General features: G+C 40.4%; 1 protein-coding gene across 1 annotated transcript; it reads left to right on the plus strand.

Annotated features, from left to right (window-relative positions):
• The first annotated feature begins 119 nt into the window (after positions 1 to 119).
• On the plus strand, positions 120 to 17,923 carry Agr3 (anterior gradient 3, protein disulphide isomerase family member). The gene is made up of 8 exons (XM_028878405.2): positions 120 to 190; positions 2,747 to 2,885; positions 8,746 to 8,809; positions 15,477 to 15,529; positions 16,093 to 16,169; positions 16,371 to 16,434; positions 16,836 to 16,919; positions 17,701 to 17,923. Exons 2-8 carry the CDS (start codon positions 2,777 to 2,779, stop codon positions 17,748 to 17,750), a joined length of 501 nt encoding a protein of 166 aa, XP_028734238.1. The 5' UTR covers positions 120 to 190; positions 2,747 to 2,776; the 3' UTR covers positions 17,751 to 17,923.
• Positions 17,924 to 19,258: the final 1,335 nt, after the last annotated feature.

The raw sequence follows: 19,258 nt of genomic DNA on the forward strand, positions 1-19,258 counted from the left end.
CGTGTTTGTGAGCGCACAGGTGACAGCACTCTTGTTGCCATGCAGGGGAAGTTGTAGGTCAGGTGTGTGTGTGTGTGTGTGTGTGTGTGTGTGTGTGTGTGTGTGTGTGTGCACGCGTCTATAAATCCACGCCCCTTTGCCACGGGAAACATCCAGAATACATTTCTAACAAGATCGCCGGGCAGCTCAGGTAAGCAAGCAAAACTTCCAGACTACTCAGTATTCAATCTCTCAACCTCTGCTATGTTCAAATGATCACGTAATTGTTTTGCTATTTAAAAGTGAGGCTCTTGGTTAAAAGTGGGAAACATGAAATGTAGCTATATTTTGCTGCTGCTACTGACCTGGTTTCCTGTACTGGCTTCAGAGTTTTACTCTTAATTCATATTAATAATAGAATAAGCTAGAATTAGCCTAAAATGACATCTTTAAAAAAAAAATCTCTGGGTGCTAACAATAGTTTTTTGTTTTGTTTTGTTTTGGTGTTTTAGTCTTATTTTGTTTTTAAAATAACTTGTTTTATTTAATTCATTTACTCGTTTCATATTCATTGGTGCTTTACCTGCATGTATGTCTCTGTGAGGGTGTCAGATGCCCCGGAACTAGAATTACAGACAGTTGTGAGCTGCCGTGCTGGGAATTGAACTCAGGACCTCTGCAAGCAGCAGCCAGTGCTCTTAACCACTGAGCCATCTCTCCAGCCCCCAAAAGTTTTATTTTGGATTATAGAAGTTTTCAATATTGAAGTAAATGGCTTATGTTAAACTACTTTTCAAAAGCACAAGCCTAGTGTCAGGAAATACTAACTGGTCAGTGTTGATAAAGCTTGTTGGTAGACAGGACAGTTGGTGCTTCCCAAAGGCGTCAGATGCTGCTGTAATGTAATAATCTTCTGAATTCCTCCAAATATCTGTCCCTTGCAGCTAGAACTTAAGGACTGTTAGTAAATCACACTCCAACTAGGGAACAATATACAAGCTATATTGCTTTGAATACAGCAGTATCTTTTTTGTAACATCTAACAAAGGTTTTTAATTTTGAATACAAAAAGGTGCTTGACAATAGTACATAAATATATAATAAGTACGTAAATACTTGAAATTAAGACTTATGGGTTCCTCCTCAATCCTGAACTTGGTGTGAAAATACCACAGATGACGGAGTTGCACATCTCTCTCTTCTTGATGTAGAGTCCACCTGTCCATCTCTGTTCCTAACATCAAGGACTTTCCGAATACTTTCGCCAGCTTAACTCTTCTTACCTCTTCCCTCTAAGACCCCAGAAGAATCTGAAGCAATTTTTAACCTTCTCAAGGAAGGTGAAGCTTTACAGACAATCTCCAGGGTTTTTTAAATTTATGTTTTTATTATTTTTTGCCACCTGTAGCTCATCTGGAGACCTTCTAGAAGCTGATAGGACTCTATTGTAGGTGGTTCTTCAACTTCTCTACTGCAACTTTCAGCCTGACTGAAGCTGACCTTCCAAGTTTGGTTTGTGACCCCAGGCTGCCCACATTCCCTGCTAAACCTGCCTTAGCTTTCCCTCAGTCTTCCAGGCACAAGACAGCCGGACCTAAGGGGAAAAGATGACATTCTAAATGTTTTATGACTTAATAAACTACAAGAACTGAAACGGACAGTGTTATCGGACATGGTTACTGTTTAACAGGATTTTTAGAGCCTGGGCACAAAGAGGTAATAAAATGGTTCTCCTGGAGATTGTGGATGGAAGTAATTCCAATAAGACTAACTGAGGATGGCAAACTTCATCAGTTCAGGGAGGGGACAGAAGAGACATCCCTGAGAATGAGAACATACTGGAAAAGAGGGATAAGAAAGCATCTAGAGAAACCAGGTTCTAGAAACTCCACTGTGCTGTTGTCCTCCAAGATCTCAGATGCCACTTTACATTAACGGTCACCAGGGGTTTTGCTGGGACCAAATTGTTATGTCTTTCCATTTCCCACAATTCCTAAGAGAGCTAAATACAGCCAACCCAAGCAGAATCAGTAAGCAACCATTCATTAAATTTGGGCTAGGAAATGTCATTATTATGATGGAATTCACTGCCAAATAACACACATCTGCAGCAAAAAAAAAAAGTCTTAAGAAATTTTAAAATAACAAGAAGACTATCTGTATATTTACTTCTACTATGTTATCCAAATGTTTAATTTTAGCAATGTGACAATACATGGTAGCTTCTAAAGAGAAGAGCCATAAATGGAAGGGAAAAGCTAACTGGCTGTTGGAAAGCTTCAGGAGGTTATGTGACTCCAGAGCACTGAAGAACAAGGCTCCTCCACATTCTAGTTCGCTTCTTATTTGCAGCTGAAGCAGTGTTCTTTCTTATCTAATCTCACTTTGCCATAGAGTTCAGATGTTGTTTTCAGCTACCAGGCCCAGAAAGATGGAGAGACAAAGAATCCCTGTGCATGCTGAGTCAGCTCTGGTTTGCATATTGTATTTTGACGATGATTAATGAACAGGATCCTGTTTAAGTTTCACTGTGGAGCTACACACACCTGCTCCCCAATGTCACTCTGTGCCAGAATATCCAGAACCTTCAAAAACTTAATATCTACTAAGATAGCTCAACATTTTTAAATGTTTTAAAAAACGATCTTGGAAGATCTCTAATGTGACATCAAAAGAAGCACCTGTCAGCATGGGGTTTGTCCAAATAGCCTTTACTAGCAGGCTGTTGAAAATGGCCAGATTCTGAAAATTATTTTCTGCCATCTAGCTGCCTCTGAGTGACTTTCTAGAAGACACGATGATGCTACAGTCCACTTTGGCCCTCTGCGTCTTGCTGATCACGGTTTCTTCCAACCTTGCCATTGCTATCAAAAAAGAAAAGAGACCTCCTCAGACACTCTCAAGAGGTACTGTAATCTCACTGGAGTTTCTAAACTAAGTCATTTCAACTGTTCTCAAAATAGTTAGTATAGCCATCTATAGTCTGATTGTAAGCAAAAAAAAAAAAAAAAAAAAAAAAACCCTAGACATTTGCTATGTGACTTTAAAATAGACATTTCTTAAGAAAGATCATCCATTTTAGACAGTAAATAACCAAATTTCAAAGAAATAATAGCCCTTGGGTTGGGGTGTTTGTTTTGTTTGTTTGCTTTGTTTTTGAAATAGGGTCTCATTAGAACTTGTTATGTAGACCAGGCTGGCCTAAAACTCAGATCTGTCTGCCTCTGTCTCCCAAGCATTGGGATTACAGGTGTGCACCACTCTGCTAGCTCAATAAGAGCATGTTGATGCACCTGTTGTAGACATTATAAAGAATTGGCTTGATGTCCATAGCTTCGATTGACTTAGACGTTTGCCTTTCTCTTCAACTCCAGAAAATTCTATTTTTTTTTATATACTTACAGTTTTACTTTGGTCTAAGAAACAAGCAAACCTTCATATCCAAAAGGATGATGAAGAGACAGTTCTCAAAATTGGTTTTTATATTTACAAGGAGCAGAAAAATGCTGAGAATTATTTGCCCCCACACCACTGATTCAAATAATCAGGATAGCCATGCAGTGCTTGGCTGCTCTTTAGAATGGTGCTCTGAGCAGAATGAACAGTGACAATAATACCCTGCAGATGGCTTCCACGATGTTCATTTCTTCAGCTCTACCGAGTGCCAGCTGTGTGTCCATATTGTTTACCTAAGTGGATTAATTCAACTTTAGCCTGGCAATCACAATCTATGTCTAGAAAGGCAATATACACTGCAAAATAAATAAAGGATGGCAACATTTCCCTGGATATAATTTATCACATAACTCTCCATACAAACTAATAGTTATAAAGTAAGTAGCTTAGTGACCGTCAACAACCCAAGCCAAACTACTCACTGCTCTTCAAGCCCTTCTATAGTGGAGCTGGGTGGCATTGCTATAACTGTATGCCAATGTCTTCATTGGCATCCTGGGAGCCCATGTAGATGTTGATCTAAACTCTGCAGCAAGGTTTTATTACATCTATCTATCTATCTATCTATCTATCTATCTATCTATTCATTCACGTGTCAAGATCAGAAGACAACTTGATGAACTTGATGAACTAGCTCTACTCTCTCTTTCCACCATTTGAGTCTAGGGATCAAACGCCAGTCATCAGTTTTGGCAATATGAGCCAGTGCCTGCTAAGTCATCTTGCTGGCCTGCTTTTTGACAAATTTTATGAAAATGAATTGGAATACATATGGATTACTTTAAGCAACTTGATTCTACTACTTCAGTTATTAAGATACTGTTTTAGTAGAGAAAATGACTACTAACACTGAGGGTCAGTGTGTTGAGAGCTGGTTTATATTTGTCGGCCCTTTGGCTATTTCTATGGTAGAAATGGCTCAGAGAATGAGGAGGAAAGGCAGGAGCAGGTGGAAGGGGCCTGAGTACAGTGTGCAGAGTGCAGCAGAAGCAGGGCCAGACAGCTCAGGACAGAGACAGACAGACAGCTCAGGACAGAGACAGACAGACAGCTCAGGATAGAGACAGAGACAGGCAGCTCAGGACAGAGGCAGACAGACAGCTCAGGACAGAGACAGACAGCTCAGGACAGAGACAGAGACAGGCAGCTCAGAACAGAGACAGACAGACAGCTCAGGACAGAGATGAGTAGGGAGAAAACAGATTAATGAGGAAAGGAATAGCGTTAAAAAACACACTCATATGGAGACCAACATTTTCTAGTGTCCTTTTAACAAAAGAACTGCCCAGGACCCAGTCAGTTCTAGCTACAGTAGACTGGCATACAGCAGATGCTCAGTAAATGCACAGCTGGTGAATGAACAAAATCACAGAAGACCAAAAACCATAGCCAAACTAAAGACAAAAGTGCAGCCATGAATCCAGGCCTGGAAGAGAATTTAAATTCTGTCGCATTTGGTCCATTGTGATTATGACCTAGACTGTATGGAAACAGTTATGATACAATATGTTCCCCTGAGAATTGTATCCATACCCTATGGATATTTGGGGGGTTATATTGCTTTTTCTTTGTATTCCCAGGGACTAATGGATAAACAGAACAGAAGATTCATTAATCCATGGAACTAAATTGAGCAGGAAATGAGAACTGGGATGTTTCCATTGCTAAAGCTCTAGTATTTGTGTGACATTTACAGCAGATGAGAGGAGCTGGAGAGGAGGCTCAGCAGTTAAGAGCACTGGCTGCTCTTCAGAGGACCTGGGTTCAAGTTTCAGCACCCACAGGGCAGTTCACAATCCTGTATAACACCAGTTCCAAGGAATCTAACTCTGAACTCCATGAGCACCAGGCACACATGTGGTGTATACACACACATGCAAGCAAAACACCCATACACAAAAAATTTAAAAATATAAATAAATCTAAAACCCAAATACAAGCAAAGAAAGAAAAATACTCAAGGGCTCTCCCATATTTCTAGAGAAAGTTAATGTGAAATGTACTAAAGCAACCTCAGATCGTCTTTCAGGATCATTAGGGAGAAGACTCCAGGTAGGGGGAGGTACCAAAACAACAATGATGTCTTCCAAGGTTGAGATATTAGATCTAGCACAAACAAATCTATTATTCTCTCATTACTGTAAAATGGCACAATCTTCGTAGAACAAACTAACAATTCCTCAGAAAGTTAAAACGTGCCAGGTGTGGTGGCACTCACATTTAATCACAGCACTCCCCATCAATAACTAATCTTAAAAAACGCCCTACAGCTGGATCTTACAGAAGCATCTTCTCAACTGAGGCTCTCCTTTCAGATGACTCTAGCTTGTGTCAAGTTGATGTAAGACCAGCCAGGGTAACTGACCCCTTGCCAACTTGACACTGAAAACATATCACTATTAAGCCATAACCATTCTCTCCTTTTCATCCGCAAGATCACACATTATTATCAACATCACAGCGAAAGCTGTTACAAACTTTAAAAGTTTCACAGTCTTTACAAATTCAAACACTTTAAAATTCAGTCTCTTAAAAAAAAAAATCTTGTCTCTTTTAAAACCTAAAAACCTCTTTTAAAATTCAGTCTCTCAACTGTGGGCTTCTGTAAAATAAAAAATAAATTAACTACTTTCTTACTTCAAGAGGAAAGAACCAGGGCACAATAACAATCGGAACAAAGCAAAAACAAACTTCAACAGTATAGATAAATCAATGTCAATATCTGGGATCCACTCGAGATCTTCTGGGCTCCTCCAAAGGGCTTGGGGCACTTCTCCAGCTCCGTCCTCTGCAGCACACACAGCTTGTCTTCTAGGCTCCACCTGTTTCCACTCAATGGCTGAGGCTGATCTTGGTGGTCATCCATGGTACTGGCATCTCCAAAATGCTGGGTCTTCTGCTGTAACTGGGCTGCGCTTTCACCAACAGCCTCTCATAGGCTCTCTTCATGGTGCCAAGCCTCAACTTTTCTGCCTGGTCCTTTTCCACTTTTCAATCCTGGGTCTTCAACTGCCACTGAGGCTGCACCTTCACCAATGGCCTCTCCTGGCTTTTTACAGCGTTAAGCCTCCATGACCCCTTCATGCCTTCAAAACCAGTACCACCTGAGTGACTCTTACACATTACCAAGTCCAGCTGCCAGCACAAGGTACAACTTTGGCTGCCTCTGGAACATAGCTGTAGTATACAGACTCTCAGGAAACACTTCCTAGAAGATTTCACCTCAGTGATGCTGGGCTCTTCTTAATCATTGCTAATTTCTCAGCTCCAGTCAACCAGCATCAAGTATCCCAGCAAAGCAAAGGTTCCATTCCAGTAGTTCTGGTATCTTATTAATCAGCTGATTATTCAGCCTCAGCTAACCAGAACCACAGATTCTTCACACAGAAAGTACATCAGAGTCTTTGCTTCCCTCTGAAACTTCACAGGCCAGGCCTCCATTGTCTACACTGCTCTCAACATTCTCATCTCCAAGTTCCTATGGAACAGCTCACCGAGCTCCCAACACTCAGTGATTTTCTAGCACAATGTTCCAAAGTCCTTCCACAATCGTCCCCAAAACAACATGGTCAGGTTTGTCACAGCAATACCCCACTTCTGGTACTAACTTTCTTCACTGCCTAAGCTTGGCTCTGTAGGATGGGATAATATTAAGCTATAGAAAGGTCATTAAGTATTAAATACATATCAAAACATAAAGTTTGAAAACATGCTAAGAGAAATAATTCAATCACAAAGACCACATAGTGGATATTTCCACTTCATGAAATCCAGAATAGGCAAACTATAGGGGTAACCACCCGATTAGGGGTTTCTTAGAGCTCAGGAAAATCTAGAGAACAGAGGGTAAATACCCGCTAAAAAATGTTTAGTGTTTAGGACTGGCAAGACGGCTCAGCGGGAACAGGTGCTTCCTGCCCAGTCTGGTGACCTGAAGTCAGTCCCCTCAAGTCGTCCTCTGAGCTCCACATTAGGCTCCATCCCCACATTCAGATGAATGCATAAATAAATATAGTTTTTTAAAAATAGAGTTTACTGGGGCTGGAGAGATGGCTCAGCGGTTAAGAGCACTGACTGCTCTTCCAGAGGACCTGAGTTCAATTCCCAGCAACCACATGGTGGCTCACAACCATCTGTAATGAGATCTGGTGCCCTCTTTTGGCCTCAGGCAAACATGCTGTATACATAATAAATAAATAAATCTTTTAAAAAATAGAGTTTACTTTGTGGTGTTGAGAATGTTCTAAAATTGATTGTAGTGTTGGCCTCGTAACTCTGGAAATACACTACAAAGAATGTGCACTTTCTATGAGTGAGTTGAATCATATGTGAAAAATACCTCAATAAAGTTGTTACCAAAGAACAAATAAAGGAAACAAGAAGAAACACAGAGTCATGATTATCTTACTCCGTGATTCTCCCTTTGATAATGGCTGTTACAGACCTGTGGTATCAAACGCCACAGTCTGGCATCTGAACACAGGACAACTCTAACCTTACTAGCCCCCAAATATTTCTTTCATGATAATTCAGTCTTTCTCATCCATGTCTGGGGCATGCTTTAAATACTCTGCAGTATTCCTGGATGCCCTGTACCTTCTACTTCTTGAGGGCTTTATTCTTCCATCTTTAGCACTCTAGCACGAATTCACAGCTGCTTCTGTCTCTTTTCTAAGGCCAGTGGAGTGTCTCTACTGCAGCCACCGCTTTCGATTTCCACTCCTTGTATGTTTCTAGAGTGTGTGTGTGTGTGTGTGTGTGTGTGTGTGTGTGTGCGCGCGCGCGCGCGCGCGCGCGCGCGCGCGGGCTCAAACATGAAATTCTCATCCTTGAATGGTTTTCAAATGAAAAGTCACAGTGGAACTTGGAACTCCTTCCCCTCAACATGCACTGTCCAGGAGCAGTCCCCATCCTTTGCTGTTCCAGATACAGGGGACACTTTGTAGCACAGTCCAAAGGACTCCTGGATTGTCTAGAAGTATGCTAAGATAACTGTTAGTTCGTGTACATTCTGAAAGCTGGAGCTTTTGCATGACCAGAGATGTCTTCGCAGCCACCATCATCCATCATCCAGCACTGACCAGTACTTAGGAAGTTCAAGGCTGGGTTGAGCTTTCATGCACACTCCCAAGTCCCCTAAAGTACAATCTGATAGGGCACCATGTCTTCATATCCAGATATAATTACTGTCTTTCGCACTGTATGTCAGTCAACAGCTTTGGAGGCATCATAGGTCTGCAGGCTTACATCTGCTCATTAGACAGAGACCTGTAGCCCTGGAATAATGCATTGGTTTCTCTCTTTCTTCAGGGTGGGGAGATGACATCACTTGGGTACAAACTTATGAAGAAGGTCTCTTTCATGCTCACAAAAGGTAAAGTCCCTCTCAGTTACTGTTCACGTGCCATTTCTCATGGAAGAGCCAGAAACAGCCATGTTAGCTTCTGAAGGAATGCCACAGTTCTTGCTCCGTTATTGCATGCCATGTGGAGTCATAGCTGTTACCACAGTAGTGTTTTAGCTATTCTCCTCATCTCTGTAATCAGACCCCTGACCAGAAGAGACATAAAGGAGGAAAGATTCGTCCTGGGACAGGATTCAGGGATAGACTCCATCCCTGTGAGGAAGGCGTGGCAGCAGAGGCAGCAGGTCCTGTCACACCGGCAGTCAGGAGACAGAGAGTGGGGCCAGATGCAGGCCAGATGTAGTCTGTGAGGACTGCCCACCAGGCCAGATGCAGGCCAGATGTAGTCTGTGAGGACTGCCCACCGGGCCAGATGCAGGCCAGATGTAGTCCGTGAGGACTGCCCACTGGCACCCACTCTCGCCACCTTCTGAAGGTTCCACAACTTACAACCACGTCAAACAAACAAGCCTATAGGGAACATTCCACATTCAAACTGTAACAGACGGTATTCTTTAGATGTAAAAGCTCTAAATACCTCTATGAATGTATTACACAGGCAAACTTTTAAATGTAAGCTGTATAAATAAGACGGCGTCTCACTAGGCACCACTCAGGCTTCCTAGGAAAGCAGTTTACAGGAACAGTCCTCCGGCCTGGTCAGCCAGACACCCTGTGGAGCTTCATTTCCCACTCACAGTCATAGTTAATCAGTCAAGTACTAGTTGACCATCAGCTGCTATGTGTCAGGCACGGGCCCGAGCCCAATGACCAAGTGTGACATCATTTTTATCCTTAAAGATCCACTGAATCCCCTGTCAATATCTGATGAACGTTCACTTCCCATTAAAGTGAGAATTATGGGAAATTAAATTAAAATTTACTTAAATGCTCTCAAAACTGAATAACAATTATAGAAAAATCTCATTTCCAAATATGAGTGTAAGACACAACATATGACAAATTATAGACTCAGAACATGCAGAGAATCTGCCCAGATAGGGTAAGATTTCATCTGGAAATTCTAGGACCATTAAAGACTGAGAACTCAGGTGCAGCATGCACCATACACACATACCACACACAACACTCATGTGCAGCACCACACACACAGATCTGTGTGTCAAATGGGTCAAAAAGAATATTAAGAGGGAAGGTTTTTTTTTTTAATATTTTGAGGCAAATCAAAGTGGAAAGTCAATAAACTAAAACTTATGCAGTGTATTATAAATGGTTCAAGTGGAAATTTTCTGAATAAATATCTTTATCTTTTTTATTTGAAAAAAAGAAAGTTTCAAATAATCCAATATTGTGCCTTTAAAACACCCTTCATACCCCCAAAAGAAAAAAAATAAGGTCAAAATTACTATTAGGAAGGACAAAATAAAACCAGAGCAAACATAGGCAAAAAAAGTAAGAAAGAAAGCAATGGGCAGGGCACACAAATAAAAGCTGCTTTTTCCTTTCTGGAAGAGAGAAAACCAGCATAGCAGTAAACATGCCAGCAAAGAAAAAGAAAGAATTCCAATAAAATCCGAATGAAAGGGAGAAATGGCAGATGGTACCACAGGGGTGGAGAGATGGTCGGGCACTTACCGCTTTCCAGAAAACCAGAGTTCAATTCCCAGCACCGTGTGCCTGTAACTCCAGCTCCATGGGATCTAGCACCCTCTTTTGGCCTCCCTAGGTACCTGCACGCACACACGCACACACACACACAAAAGTAAAAATAAACAAAACGCAACCAAACAAATTGATATCACAGAAATAGTCATCAGAGACTATTTTGAACAACTATTAAGTCAATAAATTAAATATTCTAGCAGAAACATACTTCCCATGTACATAAAACCATCAAGATTTAATTATGAATAGAGAATTTGAACAAGGCAGTGAAGAAATTTTATTCATGATTTTAAAAGTTCTTCCATCAAAGTAAAGCCCAGTATCTTTGTTTGGTTTTGAAACAGCATCTTATGCCTCCCAGCTGGCCTCAAACTGTGCTCCTGCCTAAACACCCCATAGACTGGTGTCACAGCCGTGTGCTAACGCTCCCTGTTGCCTACTAAACTATTAAACAACTAATACTAACCCCCCTCAAATTTATCAGAAAAAAAATGGAAAGAAAATAATATATTTAAATTTTGTTAATGATACTAGAATTACACTGGTAAAAAAAAGTCAGGAGAGAGAAAAAAAAACTATAGACCATACCCCTTTGGTGGTGTGAATAAGAATGCCTCCACAGGCTCACACGGAGTGGCTATTTGAAAGGATTAGGACATGTGACCTTGTTGAAGGAAGTATGTCACTGGCAGTGGGATTTGAGGTTTTAAATGCTCAAGCCAAACTCAGTGTCTCTCTTTCTTCTGCCTGTAGATTCAGATGTAGAACTCTCAGCTACCTCTCCAGCACCATGTCTGTCTGAATGTCACCATACTTCCCACCATGATAATAATGAACTAAACCCCTGAATCTGTAAGACTGTCCCAATTAAATGATTTATTTTAAAAGAGTTGCCATGGTTATGGTGCCTCTTCACAGCAATAAAACATTGACAGAGATACACTTGATGAATACAAATGGAAAAATCCTTAACAACACCCTAGCAAATAGAATCCAACAGCATATTAAAAACACCATTAGCCATGGTTGAATAAGACTTAACCCTAGAACATAGGATCAATCAATATGCACTAACAAGCATGGTGCCTGGACTGGCAGAATGAAGAACCATAGCATCTCTCAATAGATACTGATGAGCATCTGACAGAGCTTAACATCCACACACAGCAAACTAGCTCTAGAAGGGCCATCTCTCAGCACAAGAATCATATGACCTTGGGTCACATGCCCAGTGGAGAGCAGTTGAAAGTTTTCCGGAGAAAAGGACAGGAGATCCCACTCCTCCTTCTCTTCCACACGGTATGATGATCTCTGGATGAACTGAACAATCTAACTAAGCAAGATAAAAACGTAAAAGGCATCCAAATGAGAGAGTATAAATGAAATCATTCCCATGTGCACAGGAAATGATCGTGTACACAGAAAACCCCAAGGGCTGTTAGAGCTAATAAAAGATTTCAGGTATTATAGTCACAGTGATGAGAAAGTAAGTAAACACAGAAACCGATATTCCTGATTATATGGCTTTTCTGCACGGCCCAAAGCCATATGCGAAGGGAGAGGCCAGGAACTGAGGATGGGGAAGGGAGGCGGCATTCACAAGAGTGAATTTCTCTAACTCCAAGGCTTCTTTAGAATTAAAAAAGAAATCTCAAGTCAACACAAACAAATGAGTGAAGAAAGTAATAGTTCAGAACAAATAATACATACCTGGAATACATGAGGAGAACTATTTTGTAGGAAGGCAAAATGGCAATCATCTCTTTACTTTTTGCTTATTGGGTAAAGTAATTTAAAACTGCTGACCAATTTTACCAGAGGTCCAGCTTCTGTGGAGAATCAACCAACAGTGTGAATGCACAAACTCTTTGGTGCACAGAATCTGCTTCTGGAATCTATTCACAAACATGCACGCTCAGATGCAAAATCATACACAAATAACAAGTGAATGTTTACCAAATAAATGTTTATTCAAACGTAAGTGGGAGATTGGACGTGATTTAAATATCCATTTTAAGGAGATGAACTAGAGAAGTTCAAGTATATTTAGTGGAATACGATATTTAAAAAACTAGAGTAACCTCTAAGACATAAGCTACATTGCAGACATGCAGATGCATGTTTGGCAGCCTTGTTTCATGTTTGACTTTGGAGAGGTCTCCAGTTTCATGTTTAACTTTAGAGAGGTCTCCAGTTTCATGTTTATCTTTAGAGACGTCTCCCTAAACTGCCTTTGCTTCCTTCACATCTCAGACCTGCTTCTGGAGTCTCCCAGCAGCTCCTGCTCAGGTGCTTACACTGTACCTGTCTTGTGTTCTTTTAGAAACACACCTACACACATGCACACAGGTAGTGGGCATGTCTATGGATATAAACAAGACACATCAACATTTGGGAAACTGGCCCCAAAACCTCTGGAAGATGGAATGATACCACTGCTTCCTTATGGGAGACGGATCTGGGAGGAGGAACTCTCACCTTTCCAAGTTTTAACTCAAGTGAATTTAAAAATTATTTTAAAAGGAAAAATGTACAAATGGAAAATACAGTCTGCCAAATGATAATAAGCAGTGAAGCCTGGGGCAGCCTCTGATTTCAGAGTCTCAAACGTTCTCTCTCTCTCTCTCTCTCTCTCTCTCTCTCTCTCTCTCTCTCTCTCTCTGTTGCCTCTCACAGTTGGACATGTGATTTCAAAAGATTTTAGCTCAAGGATCACGGGATATGAACTAAGAAATTATTTTTTACTTTAAAAATATGAGAAAGCAATACAGTATTTTGTAATGTGAAAATGAGGCTAAACTCACATTTTAGTGTTCACAAATAAAGTTTTGTTGAAGCACAGCTGCCCCCCCCCCCCCACACACACACACTGCTTTCAGCTGCTTCTGCATGGTAACAGCAGAGTTAAGTTCTGTGAAAGAAAATGTGGCCACGAATTCTCATAGTCATGCTCTTGTGCTGAAGAACGCAACAAAACAGAAACTGAAAGCCTTGTTTTAGATTGTAGCTACTTCAGTTCCTGCCAGAGTCTCTGTGCTTGTCTTTAATGGAGTAACAGCCCATTGTAAACTGTTTAGAGTGAGTCTTCCACATAAATGATGTAAGTTTACCTTGGATGCTAACTGCTACCATCTGATGCTGGAGTTGATTTCTCTAGACTTCCCTCAATCACCTTCCATAAGCACAGGCGCCCCTTCAAGATGTCTTGTATATGCTGGGAAGAAGTGACAGCCAGTCAGGAAAGTCAAGTGACCCCTGCCCCTGCCTGCGGTACCTCAAAATGCCTACCCCCACTGAAGCTTGGTCAGAAGAGCTATGTAATAGAAAACTTCCTCGGCTGATGCGTACAAGGCTAAATATAGACCTGCCTTGAGAGCATCATTAAACATCTTAGGCTCAGGAGGTCTGACTCTAGCTTGATCTGCCTGTGTGAGCCTCATTGAATACCTTTAGGCTTAGCTCATTGCTCATAAGAAGTGGGTATGACATTTCACTCATCACAGCTCAAATCTACACTTTACCAATGTCTGACGCTGGCGAGTGGCAGCTTTCTAATTAGCCCATAAACTCTAAAGGTAAGTTAGAAGGGTCTTACCCAAAATGTACTTCTAATTCAAGTTTGAGAAGTAAATAAAATTAATCATTCAAAGTTTGTGTTTAACATTTACTGAGATTAAAAAATGCTGGATACAGCATAGATTTATGCAATCACTGAATTCATATAATTATATTTTGTAATTGCTTTTGAAAAGATTTATGTTGCCCTGGGAATGTAGCCAACTAGTAGAGTGCTTGCCTAGCATGTCCAAAGATTGATTACCAGCATCAGCAAATTAATTAATTAACTAATACATAAAATTTTTGTTGAATAAATATGTCCTAAAATCACTCTCTTTTGATGTCTAGGATTATCTTATTATTAAAGCCATATTTGAAAAATCATCCCATATATCTGTCTTAGTCAATTTTGTGTTGCTGTAATCAAATATATGAGGCTGGATAATTTGTAAAGCAAAGAAGTTTACTTAGCTCTGGAAATTCAAGAGCTTGGACATCAGTATCTGCCTGGCTGGGAAGAGGCCTCATGGCAGATGGCACCACAGGATATGATTGTGTGCAAAGAGGATTAAAAGATTCCAGCCTCACCGCAAGGCATTCTTGTGGGAACTAGTCCAGTCCCAGGAGACCAGCTCCTCTCCCAGGAGACACGTTAACATGGCATGAGGACAAGCCATCATCTACCGTGTTATTCTCTGCAGCCATGAGTCCCTCCCTACCCTTACACTTTCCACCGCTTCGTCATCCGACTGGGGCCCTGCTTCTCCCATAAGAACCTTTGGGGAAAAGATGAAACCCAAACCATGCAAATATCTACCTTGTTATCATTTTACTCCTTCTATAATTACTGTTCTCGCTGTGCTCTTAGACTAGAGTTAGGAAATAAATTAGTTAGTATAACTATTTCAGAGTTAGGATCAAAATGACCCTGAAAAATATATTAATGGGAAACTTTCACTTGTAAATTTAGGTTGGCACATGAATAAAGGATATGAAACTGGTCAAATAGGACTATTTTGTGAAAAGTTAAAAGATAAACCAAGAATATTTTAAATTGACTTCCTGAATTCAACATCATGTTTTCATTAGAAATAAATTTTGTTTATAGCATGCCTTGAGCCCTGGAGATAGCAGTATTTTCTAATTATCTACACATGCTATAGTGGACCCAAGTGCCATCTGTTACTCTAAGCTGTGGTTCCTGTACCCCGACACAAATTCTGACTCAGTATGTTATGAAGCCTGTGAGCTGACATTTGTAATACTGTACTTGGTGAGTTCTGGGGCCACATACTGGATGGCACTACCTAATATAGACTTCATTGACATGAATTATGAGTCTGACATTGTTATTTAAGTATTATCAATAGTACCAAAAATTTAAATCTAATTCCATTTTACAATCGTATTCAGTATTAGTCTCTTAACTTCACTCTATGCTTTCTCTGTCTAGTAACAAGCCATTGATGGTTATTCACCACCTGGAAGACTGTCAATACTGTCAAGGTAATTTCAGCTACTAGGATCTTACTGTATACCTAACATAAGGTGAACTTGTGAGAATTGTTCAGAAGGCACACAGGCAAATCCCATTTTAAAAATACAATTCCCAGAGTACCACCATTCTACCAAGATGCTTAAAGACCAAGTGAGAGCCACCTAGGGGTGCCCTCTGGTAACTGCAGCAGAAGATTTGTGAGTCAGAAGTCACAATGATTGTTCCTATCTGCTGAATGTGAAACTATGATATGCTCTTTGGAATGTGATACCCATTTCTTCAAAGAATCAAAGTGATTAGGAAAACGTGCTGACAGAAATTGTTCTAACCAATGGGTTACTGAGCAGTGTAAATTATAAAGCTAGTGTCTTCATTAATGTGATTGTCCCCTGACATCTCCGTAGACATACTCTAGCTCATTGCTTCCCAATGAGGGACTAAATGTTAAGAGGACAAGAAACCATTTACACCCCTGTCATTGATGTAAATGATAGAAAAACACACTAGCTTTGATATTGCATTGACAATGTCTTGACCCTTTAAGCTAACTGACATTATGTCTCCCTCACAGCACTAAAAAAGGAATTTGCCAAAAATGAAGAAATACAAGAAATGGCCCAGAATGGCTTTGTCATGCTGAACCTCATGGTACATGAACTCAACAGTGTTTTCTTAATGTCATAAAATTCCATGGAAAGTTTAACTTTTTTTTTTTTTTCAAAAACATGCAGGGTCAACTATTAGTTACTACGGAATTTAAAAGGACCTAATATACAATTTCCTGAAAATTTAGCTTCCATTAGAATGCTACACAGTCCAATATTGTTAATTGATTTCATCTTCTGCTAGCATGAGACCACGGATAAGAACTTGTCGCCGGATGGGCAGTATGTGCCGAGGATCATGTTTGTGGGTATGTGTACCATCTGTCAGATGTGCAAACTGGCAGGATCTCAGCATCCTCGCTTCCATTTGACTTGCTCTGAGGTTCTAAGTTAAGCAATGTTCTTTTTAAAGGGGGTCATTTCTAACGCAATCAATAACATTGTGTTCTTGTTAAATCTACAGCCAAAATTCACTATATTACTGACAGATTTTAACATTTAAAAGCAATTTATGCTATTAAATCAATTTACCAATGCATTTTCATTACATTACAATACCCCAAAATAGATTAAAAGAGAGCCATGACTCAATGATGAAGACTAACCTTGCTTATAAATTTGCCTGCCCTTGTTTTAGAGTAGGGAGAATGAACAACTTGAAGAATATGTGGTAATGTTTGAGTGACTTTGTTTCTGTTGTTTTTCACAGACCCTTCTTTGACTGTCAGGGCTGATATAACTGGAAGATACTCTAACAGACTGTACACATATGAACCCCAGGACTTACCCTTGTGTGAGTATTCATGAGTTCCACCGGGCAGTGGTGACAGCTGATCCTGTACACCAAAGGGTCAAGAGTGGCTTTTATCAATGCTCTCCCCAATTCCGATCTCTGGTGCTGGGCATGGGGTTTAAAGCACAGATTCCCAGCACACACACACACACACACACACACACACACACACACACACACCAAAAAAAAAAAAAAACAGAACTTCCCAGAGGACTCAGAATCTCTTTTTTAGCAGGGTGGCCTACATCTTCCTCTGATCACTGAATTGTGAGATCTTAGCACACATTGAAATGACACAAACATTAACAGAGTTAACTATCTCCTGGTGTCAAAGACCCCATGTGCTTTTCTTAGATGACAATAATGACAATTTTGCCTGATTCTAATGCCTATAAATAATGAGGTACAAATTTACTTAGGACTTTAACCATTTTTAATAACAGTCAATATCAGCCATATTTAAGAAGATGCTATTAGTCTCAGGTCCAGCAATACTGGATAAATTCAATAGCTAACTAAAAAGAAGTCTCTCTCAAAGTTCACTGAATAAAACTGTTTATTGTTAATGAATCTGATGAGCTACCTCTAATTAGTGTAATTCCTGAATTTACAAATATTCCTTTAGCTTATAATATAGTACGCTAATGAGCCAACTAATACAAAAATTCAACAATCCAATTTTATATATTACCATTTATAAACTATCATTTATATATACTATTTATATATTACTACTACTTTCATTTACTAAGAGCACAGCATGTGTCTCCTCCTGTTTCAGTGGTGGACAACATGAAGAAGGCACTAAGGCTTATCCAGTCAGAGTTGTAAGGGAGGATGGGAAGATGATTCAACTCTAAGAAGTCAAACGTGTGACAAAAAGCTCTGGCTCACTAGCAAACACCAAATGTCCAAGCACACAGATTTTGTAACATTACTATTCAGATTTGTGACATGTCTGTGATAGTTTATGAAGGTAAAATTATATTTTAATAAATGCTGACATGCGCTATGATGCTGTGGCTTGATGTTTACTTATATCACTAGAAAAGACAGTTTGCCATGAGCTCAGAGTTGCTGTGCTTTGCGTATGAAATGTCCTCACTGCCTCGAGTTTTGCAGGCTTGGTTTTTCGATGGTAAAGAAGTTCTGGAAACTGTGGAAGGTGGGATCCAGCTGGGGGTTATAGATCATGATGGTAGCTCATTGAGGGTTTCTTGTTCCTGACACCTTCTTATCTTGCTCTCTACTTTTAAAGAATTTCTCCAAATAATTATCAGGGAAGGATGATATGCCCTCCTGAAATTACCAGGTGACCAATTTCTAATCCAGTTCTTTGCAGAAGATGCCATAAGGTCAATAAAATGTTGTGTGTTCTTTTAAATAATAAGAAAATTTCTGCCAAAGGAGCACTGTGGTCATGAAGGAACAATTATCAGGAGGCAGGACATCTCTGGATAGTTAGCATTCCTAACCCACAGACACTGGTTGCATTTCAGAGGTGTCTTGAGAAAAAAAAAATAGTGTACACGGGCTAGATACACACTAGAAGCCATGATATCCACATCAAGGACAAGTATTATTTAAAGAACAAAACAAACAAAAAAATTCCCTGTGGTAGTTTGAATTATAATTGGCCCCTATAATCTCATAGAGGGAGTGGCACTATTAGGCAGTGTGGCTTTGTTAGAGTGGGGTGGCCTTGTGGGAGGAAGTGTGTCACTGTGGCTTTGAAGTTTCCTATGCTCAGGATACTGCCCAGGGTCTCAGTCAACTTCTTGTTGCCTGCAAGATGTAGGACTCTCAGCTACTTCTCCAGCACCATGTCTGCCTGCACGTCACTATGCTCTCTGTCATGATGATAGTGGACTGGACCTCTGAAATTGTAAGCCAGCCACCCCAATTAAGTGTTCTCTTTATAAGAGTTGCCGTGGTCACGGTGTCTCTTCACAGCAATAGAAACCCTAACTAAGATACTCCCTAAAACATTATGTGACAAAGAACCTCCAAAGATGCCATTGAGTTCCTTTTCTGTTGGCCATCTATTACTAGGAAGTGGGCCTACCTTTAAAAGTGGTTCGCTTTCCCAGTAAGATTCCCTTGGAGAAACCTAAATTTTCATTTACAAGTATTTACCAATGGGAGCTAGCTTGTGGGTCAGGGATGAGGGTGTTTTTCCACTTCTTCTCTCAGCTCTAGGATCCCATTTGGTCCTGTGAGGGCCCAGTGCATTCTGCTTCAGCGTCTGAGTTCATCTGTGCACCAGCCCTGTGTCTAGAAAGCCTTGATTCTATGGTGTCCTCCATTTCTCTGGCTCTTTCATCTTTCTGTTTCCTCTT

Source organism: Peromyscus leucopus, chromosome 14 (genome assembly GCF_004664715.2).
Source record: "Peromyscus leucopus breed LL Stock chromosome 14, UCI_PerLeu_2.1, whole genome shotgun sequence".
NCBI classification, from domain to species: domain Eukaryota; kingdom Metazoa; phylum Chordata; class Mammalia; order Rodentia; family Cricetidae; genus Peromyscus; species Peromyscus leucopus.